Source organism: Orycteropus afer, unplaced genomic scaffold, assembly GCF_000298275.1.
Source record: "Orycteropus afer afer isolate SDZICR_OR568_19922 unplaced genomic scaffold, OryAfe1.0 scaffold00098, whole genome shotgun sequence".
Classification (NCBI taxonomy): Eukaryota; Metazoa; Chordata; class Mammalia; order Tubulidentata; family Orycteropodidae; genus Orycteropus; species Orycteropus afer.
In genome coordinates this window covers 8,353,025-8,362,468 of record NW_006921685.1, presented here as the reverse complement: position 1 = coordinate 8,362,468, position 9,444 = coordinate 8,353,025, and the positions used below count along the sequence as shown (strand labels likewise).

The 9,444-nt window shown below is 36.8% G+C and overlaps 1 protein-coding gene across 1 annotated transcript in view; it reads right to left on the bottom strand.

Annotated features, from left to right (window-relative positions):
- Nucleotides 1-780: 780 nt before the first annotated feature.
- NPFFR2 (neuropeptide FF receptor 2) overlaps nt 781-9,444 on the bottom strand; it is an 18,376-nt gene continuing 9,712 nt past the window's right edge. The window contains exons 2-3 of the mRNA XM_007942792.2: nt 8,384-8,483; nt 781-1,630 (exon numbers count right to left, since the gene is read on the bottom strand). Coding sequence (XP_007940983.1) covers nt 781-1,630; nt 8,384-8,483 — 950 coding nt within the window. The remainder of the gene's footprint in view (nt 1,631-8,383; nt 8,484-9,444) is intronic.

Genomic DNA, 9,444 nt, shown 5'->3' with positions numbered 1-9,444 from the left:
ATGTAATAGCATATATTTCCACAAATAATAAGTTATAACACAGTTTGGAATGGGATTATAAAGAAATTTTCATGAAAAGTTGAGAGCCAAATCCTGCACTGAAAACTGGCAAAAATGAAAAAAAAAAATCTTTAAATACAAAGAAAAATAGTGTCCCTTTATTTGTTCCTGCAATTCTAACAGCAGTAAAGTCACCTGTAAGATTATTACCCACAGACTGATAAAATCTTGCTCCCAAAGTAACTCAAGTAAATTAATGGAGATGAGAAAAGCAGTAGCAAAGAATTTCATGAGATCCAATACATTTCTAAGAAAGCACAGCATATTTTCAAAGCTCAAGGAAATAAATACTTATTCTATAATTTCAAATACAAAAGTGAAGGATGAATCGATAAAATGAATTATCATGCAAAGCATAGTTCATTTATCACCATGTGGGGATAATGAGTATTTGTGTGTGTGTATGTGTTCATACACACATGTACCTACATATACACATGTGCTTAACTCATGTACAAATGGGTAAGTTGAGAAGGGTCAGGCTTTGAAAACTATTTCCGAGAAAATATATATATTCAGGCCAATTTATATACAAGTCACTGTATATATTTTACATACCAAAAGATTGGCTATGATCATTAGACCATTTTTGTTAACTTTTTTTTTCCAGACTGGACTTTCAGTATATATATATATAACAACATTGATAGAAAGAATTGAAGCATAAAGCCACAAAACACAACATTATTTCAATATATACACATAGTAGAATTGGAATAATTACACTAACTCTCTTTTAATCTCATTTCTATTAGAAGCATCTTCCAGTTCTTCCATCATTAACTCCTGTTTGGGTTTTTCAGCACTTTTCTTATAAAGCAAGTTTTCAACATGTGTGTATTGAAATGTAGGCTCCTGTGCTAGCTGATTAGATGGGTTTATGGCCATTTTGGTTTTTGCTCTTAGGGAGTAGGCTTCCTTGGGCTTTGCTCTCCTTTGGCAGAACTGGAGCTGAAAAGCATCTTGGAAACCACGGCGAAAATTCTCATTGAAGAAACCATAAATGAAGGGGTTTACACTGCTGTTGCAAAAAGCCAGCCAGTGTGCAAAGGGGTAGATGTAGATGTTGATAATATGTAGTTCATTTGTAGAAAGGTCAGCATAGTCTGACAGCATCATCAGGGTCCAAAGGGGCAGCCAGGAGAGAATGAAAAGCAAGGCCACAATCAGGAGCATCTTAATGACCTTCTGCTTCTTCTTGGACACTGTGTGCCACTGCTCTTGGTTCTGCTTGCCTATGTGGGGAACTGCAGTCTTGAAGAGTGAAATTCCAATCCTTCCATACATGATAACAATGAGGGACAGTGGGGTTAGGTAGATATTGGCAAAGAGAACAGTGGTGTAGATCTTTCTCATGTCCTGAGTTGGCCAATCTTCCCGGCACCAATAGACTGGACTGGTTTTATTCTGAGAATTGAATCTCACTTGGTAATATTTTTCTTCTTGTACATGTAACATTACTGCAGATGGAGATATAATGACGATGGCCAGGACCCAGATGATCACAATAATGACAAATGCTGTCTTGATAGTGAACTTTGGTTTAAAAGGGTAAACAACACACCGGAACCTGCAATCAAAGGCAAATATAGTGAGGCACTGCCTAATAACTTCTGATCAAGTCATGAATCAAATTCATTTAAGTAAATACGAGTCAGTAACCCACTTATAGGCCCTCTGGTAGCATAGTGCCTAAGGCACTTGGCTGCTAACCAGAAGGTTGATGGTTCAAACCCACCAGCCACTCTTTGAAAGGAAGATGGGGCAACCTACTGCTGTAGTGATACTGCCTCGGAAACCCAAGGAGGGGTTGCTATGAGTTGGGTCTGATTTGACGGCACATAACAACAACAACAACAACCCACTTATATTCCACTCAAAAAAATAGAAAATTGCCATTTATAGTAAAGAGATATATACATTGCTACTTTTCTGTATCTGATAAATGAAATGACCTTCAACTCTAAATGTAAATAAATGTACTATATCAGATACTACTACTAATAAAATTAATAATGGTGATTAGCATTTATTGAACATGAACACTTAAAACTCTGTTCCAGAATTCTAAGTGTTTTGCATGGATTTTTCTCTTTAAGATGCCCCATTTAAAAGATGGAAAAGCAAGCTTAGAAAATGTTAAAATCTTGCCCATAATTACACAGGCAATTTGGCTAAAAATCCCATATTTTTTTTTTTTTTTTTAATTTTTATTTTTGTAATGTTTCCTTCCCTCCCCTGCCACCCTTGGTAACCAACAAAGTTTCCTTCCATATATAAACCTTTCCTTGACTTTTCACAATAATGAACTAATACAATATTTGTCCTGTGATTGACTTATTCCACTCAGCAAAATGTCCTCCAAATTCATTCACTTTATATGGTGTTTTGTAGATTCTACATTATTCTTTAGTGCTGCATGGTATTCCACTGTGTGTACATACCATAGTTTAGTTATTCATTCTTCTGTTGAAAGGCACCTAGGTTGTTTCCATCTTTTTGCTGTTGTAAGTAGTGCTGCGATGAACATGGGTATGCATATATCTCTTTTTGTCTTGGCTCTTACTTCTTTAGGATCTATACCTAGTAATGGGATTGCTGGATCAAATGGTATTTCTAATTCCAACTTTTGGATTAGCCATACTGTACAAAGGTCATACTCTTAACTTGTATGGTTTGCTCACTAGACTGCTAGCTGTGTAGGACTGTATTATAGACTTAAATTGACAGTGGACAGCAGACTATTTCTTCCACATGCCCTTGTGTGATTTCTTTCCACATAATCTGTTGGCCATATGACTTTCTTCGGCCAATGGGACATTAGCAAACATGATGTAAGCTTCTATGTGCTTGTGCATTGGGGCTTGTCTTTTTGGAAAGTTTCCTCTCAGAAGCTAACTGCCAGGTTGTAAAGAAGCTTGAACTAGATGAGAGGTCATATGGAGAGAAACCCTGGAGGGTGAAAAGCCAGTCATCTTGTTCCTTTCCTGGCTTATCTCCCAGAAGAATGCTACATCATGAATGATTTCATCTATAAGACATGGAGCAGGGGAACCAAATAGATGAACCCAGAGAATCATGATTATTAGTAATTAGAAATAATTAATTATTGTTGTTTGAAGTTACTATGGTTTTTAGTGGTTTGTTTCACAGCCATTGAAATCTAGGGATTTTCATTATGAGTTCTGATTATAGGCCTTCCTAATATTCTGCCCTCTAGTGAGCATGGAAATTCATTTTTTATGTAGATAGCTATTTAGAATCTTAATGGTACTATTAATCTTCATTATGTTAATTATAAAATAATCATACCGTTATGAAACTATAAGGAGCTCTGGTGGTGTAGTGGTGGAAGTGCTTGGCTGCTAACCAAAAGTTTGGCTGTTCAAATCCATCAGCTGCTCCACAAGAGAAAGATATGCAGCCTGCTTCTGTAAAGATTTACACTCCTGGAAACCCTATTGCATTGTTATTCTCTGTCCTGTAAGGTCACTATGAATCAGAATTGACTCAACAGCAATAAAATTTAATATTTTACAGTACTGTTGACTATTTTGGTGCTCTGGTGGCATAGTGGATAAGGGACTTTACTGCTAACCAGGAGGCCAGTGGTCCAAACCTTCTCTGTGGAAGGAAGACTGGGTGATCTACTTCCATAATAGCCTCAGAAATCCAATGGGGGTCACTATGAGTGGGAAATGGCTTGATGGCAGTGAGTTTGGTTTTGGTTGACTGTTTAATATATTTTTTTTATTTTATGATAATTCTATGAAACTGAAATTGTTAGAAAAATTTTATATTTCCAAATATGCAGGTAAGTAAAACTTATAAGTGACAGAGCAGCAACTCTGACATATCTTGATAGAACAACACATAACCCTGGGATAGGACAGCTCTATTGTCATTTCTCATAACTCTTTCATCTCAGGTAGTAAAGGAAAAGTTCAAAAAGCCTTTTTTTTGGACCAAGACTATATGAATGAATTAAACTCAGGTCTTGTTGAATTAAACTGGTCTTTTGAATTGCCTGCTTGCTTGGGACTTTAGCTTTGCTTAGTTCCATTCAACAAGAGTCAACTTAAATCTCTCACAAGCTCCTGTTATCTCCAAAAAAAAAAAAACCCTAAACTCACAGCCATTGAGTCAATTCTAACTCATAGTGACCCCCACTGGGTTTCCAAGGCTGTAAATCTTTACAGGAGTAGATTGCCTTATCTTCCTTCTGCAGAGGAGCTGGTGGGTTTGAACTGCCAACTTTCTGGTTACCAGTCAAATGTCTTAGGCACCATGCCACCAGAGCTCCTGTTATCTAGCCATGTTAATTGCTGTAAACTATAAAAACTAAGAAATAATTTCTCTTTATGGTCAAGCTAGGATGTGAAAGTAATATACTCTAAGGAAGGGAATCTTAACACATCTATCTTTTGTATAAAAGAAATACTTGTTCAAGACAAAGATGTAATAAATAGAATTGTTTGAAAGGGTCTTAGAGCTGGCCTTACCCAAAGTTTCCTAGACAACTTAAAGGGCTTTTGTTTAATAAGCTGATTCTGGAAAATGAGGCCTTAGTACTGAAATGATTTTCACAAATCCCTGAGACACATAGTTAAAACTGTTTAAACATCAACCAGTAATATTTTATAATCCCACCTGAAGGATATGTAACTATGGTTGAAAACCTCTGTAATTAGCTCCTGAAATCAATCACTGTAAGCCTCTGTACTCAAGGATCCCATAGAAACCTATTCCCCACCCTAACCCATCCTCCTTGTGATCTTAACCAAAGGCTAACTAATCAAACAACTCTATTATAATTTCTTTGTTCCCTGGATTATATCTGTCTTTGTTAAACGTTCTTTATTTAGAGTCATCAGTTCTCACTTATGTGAATTGTTGTCTCACTGTATTTGAATGTAACATTTTCTTTCTTTCTGTGAGTAAATCCTCTTAACCTCATTTTAAGGATTGAGTGGGTTTTTTGTTTTGTCTTTGCTATACAACATGTACGATCTTCTGTCTTAACCCCTACATTTTCCTTAGTCTTCTAATCAATAAATTCTTCCACTCACCCACCTTTAAATTATGGTTACATGCATGTGCACCATTCTAGTATTTTATGCCTTTTCAAACTATAGTGGGTCTTCAAATATTGTGTATGTGAGGATTTCATATATGTATTTCCATATCCTCTGTGCAATGCCCAAGGAAGGTAAAAAGAACTAGACGGAAAATGGTTCCTGCAGAGAAACAGTCAATAGAAATACAGTTGATCCTGCATTTGAATTGTGCACTTTTTTTCCAAGGCATGAATCTTGGAGAAATTCAAGAGCCAACAGACACCACAGCAGAGGAATGAACAGAAAATGACTTGATGTAGATGAGTGGTTACAAACCAGTACCAGATGATGAGGAAGAAAACAAAGAAGAAGTAGAGCCAGAAAAAAAAAATGACATTAAACAATATGGCAGAATGTTCTGATTAGTCAAGACTGCTTTTGACTTATTTTATGACATGGACTTTTCTATGATATGGGCACTGAAACTAAAGAAAATGATGGAAGAAGGATTGGTACTATATAGAAACATTTCTAAAGAAAAGGAAAAGGAAAAATGTCAGACAGAAATTACAATATATTTCCATAAAATTACACCAAGTGTATCTTCCTTTTCTCCCTTCCTTTCCACCTCCTCCATTTCTGTCTCTGCCTCCCTGAAGCAGTGTAAACAGTGTTTCTTTTTCCTCCTCATACTCATCCTACTCAATGAGAAGATGATGAGGATGACGACCTTTATGGTGATACATTTCTATTTAATTAATAGTAAATCATCATCACGCCATACAGTTAATAAACTTATCTATTGTGTATATGTGTGTTTCTTTGTGTGAAAACTGAGTAACTGTACAATAGGAACTGTGTTAATTGACTATGCTATTGGTAAGGCTTCCTTTCAACTGTAGGCAATTAGTAGTTAAGTTTTTGGGGAGTCTAAAAGTATACATGGATTTTTGACTCCATGTGGGGTTAGCACTCCTAACCCCCACATTGTTCAAGGGTCAACTGTATCATGTAATAATTGATAAAACAGTGCTAAGGAGTTTAGACTTTATCCAGAGGGCAATGGGGATTCATTAGAAAGATTTTAAACTGAAAGATCAGTTATACAATTTGGATTGCTTCTTTGGGTTTCTATGAGGAGAATAAACTGGAGATTGGCTTGTATAACAATATAAGGCAGTAATGAAGCAATTTTCATCTCCCTAGGGACAAAGGATAACAGCAGAGTGCAGAAGATAATTTAGGACTAGTTAGAACCCAGAATTAACAAGACCAGAGAATGACTGGATAGAAGTTGAAGGGAGAGGAGATAAAACTTAAAGATAAAACTTAAGACTTTTACTTGAATTAGCTGAGTGATACAGCCATTCACTGGTTTGGGGAACATAAGAAAAGGAGCTGAGTTTTTTTTTGTGTGTGTGTTGAGGGTTACTGACAGTGAAGATAAGTTTGAGTTTTGTGTTGTTGGATGTGCAGGTGAAGTTATCTTGTAGGCATTCTGGATATAGGTATGAAATTTAGGAGGATGACTTTGGAGAAATTGGTTTGCAAATGTTTTTAGTTTTCCCCAAGAGCAGATCCTGAGAAAAGGATTTGAGGGCAAATAGTTTATATGGAAGGAGCTCTGATAGCACAGTGCCTAAGGCATCTCATTGCTAGCCAAGATTGATGGTTCAAACCTACCAGCCACTCTGTGGAAGGAATCTACTTCTCTAAAGATTTACCTCCTCCGAAACCCAACGGGGATTGCTATGAATTGGAATTGACTTGATGGGAGTAGATTTTTTATTTTAGTTTATATGGAGATGAAGGTGTGGTGATTCTAAAACATGTTCAAATCTTTGACACTTGTTCCATAAAAGGTGGAGTCTAATTCTCCTCCCTTAAAGATGTACTGGCCTTCACTATTCACTTCTAATGAATAAAATGCAGTGGAGTGGAGGTCATACTGCATAAGTTTACTGGCATTCTCTCTTGGGATGCATGCCTTCAGTATAATGAATGGACGTGTAAGAATCAGCTGCCTTAAGCTGCCTTGTTAGAGAGTCCATATGGTGAAAATACTTAGAATAACTGAGGAGCCCTGGCTGTTACTTACCACTAGCTCTTCAAGTCAGCCGAGCCTAGGCACTAGAAGTATGCAAGAGAAGGCTGTTTGCTTCAGCTTACAATTGCTCTACCTGATGGAAAGTGGAGCAGAGTAGAGACAAGTTGTATTTGTTCAAGCTGACCACATAGCAGTTTCATGAGCACAATCAATACTACTGTTGTTTTAAACTAAGTGGTTTTATTTTTGGAATTTTTATTTTTTATTTTTAATAAATTCACTGCTGTGGAGTTGATTCTGACTCATAGCGACCCCCTTTGGGTTTCTGAGGTGGTAAATCTTTTCAGAAGTAGATTGCCCAGTCTTCCTTCCACAGAGTGGCTAGTGGGTTTAAACTGCCAACCTTCTGGTTAGCAGTCAAATACCTTAGGAATTATGCCACCATTGATAACTAAAACTGTAGGGAGGTGATACATGGATGGGAAGGTATGAATTAAACCATCAGTCATGGTGGGTGATCAGAGTTTAGTCCTGAGAGGAACTTCTGGTAAATGGTGCCCAGCATTAACCTCAGAATTATCCAATTTGAGGGGAGAGGGATCTGGGTACTTCTACACTAATTCTCAAAAGTTTTTGGTTGAGGGCTGCTCCTGGAGGTGTTAATTCTCTAGTATTTCTGGCCTGCTCTGTTCAATGACAGAGTGGCTTTCCACAATTTGGATGAGAGATTGGAGATGAAGGTACTGTCACCTGAATGTCAGACAGAACAACTAAAAGGTCCAAGAGACATGGATAGGAAATGAAGAGTATCTACTACAGGAGCCATTGGCATGTTGATGGCATTTGAAGACTGTTGAATTATAGATTTACACGTACTACACTATATTAAGATAAATATTTCCTCACAAATAATCTGCATAATATTTCAGACTAATTTAATCACATTTGTATTTTCACCATTAGAAAATTCTCATTTCTACTGTGAAAAACTCTGAAACTATTCCACCTCTAATTATTTAATATTAAAATATCAAAAAAATAATAACTTTGTTTTCTTAGTTATGAACATTTAGAAAGTATATGCTTGGCTCTTAAAGGGGTAATGAATATAGACACAATTTTGAGCAGATATACATGATTTAGTAGATTTTTGTCTGCTTAAATGGATTAGTTGCAGACATGCCCATTTTTCCAGATTCACAGTTTTGCACTGACTTACCTATCTACTGCTATTGCAACTAAAGTGAAGACTGAAGCTGCAACTGATATTCCCTGGACCAAACCACTGATCTTGCACATTGTGTTTCCAAATGGCCATCCTAAAAGGGAAATGGAATAATCAGTATGAGCAAAGATCACATTTTCTATTTCACTCAAAATATGAACAGAAAGATGTGAAAATAATACTGATTCAACTTTTTTTTCTAACTGATAGAGAGCAATCTATGTTTTCCACCAATTTCACTTATATTATCAGACTTCTGTTTTTCAGTACACTAATCTAATTTGACTACTACAACTATGAGTCGGATCAGACTCCATGGCAGTGAGTTTGGTTTGGTTTATCACTAATACTAATGCCAATGTTTATATAATAGGTACTATATGTTAGTGTAGTGCCTAAGGCACTCGACTGCTAACCAGAAGGCTGGCAGTTCAAACCCACCAGCCACTCCTCAGAAGAAAGATGGGGCAATCTACTTCCGTAGTGATACTACCTCGGAAACCCAAGGAGGGGTCTCTATGAGTCGGGTCCGACTCGACAGTATATAACAACAACAACAACAATATGTTAAGGAGCTCTGGTATCGTAGTGCCTAAGGCACTTGACTGCTATCCAGAAGGCTGGTGGTTCAAACCACCAACCACTCCTTGGAAGGAAGGTTGGGTAATCTACTTCCATAGTGATACTGTCTCAGAAGCCCAAGGAGGGGTAGCTATGAGTCAAGTCCGACTCGATGGCACGTAACAACAACAACAACTACATGTTAGGCACTGTAATAAGTACTTTATATCTTATCTTAGGAATTAGATATTCCTACAACTAGTTTTTAAATAGATTCTATTATTCTTTTCATGATGCAGAAAAGGTAGCAAAGGCACAGATACTATGTATTTTGCCACACAGCCAGCTAGCAGCATCTAATGATCTGAACCCAGAAAGTATGGCTTCAGAGTCCAAACCATTAACACATATGCAATAATGCTATTTAAATGAATAAGGCAGGCATATATTAGTTTTCATTATGAGAAATCATAAGTTACATACATAATAAACTA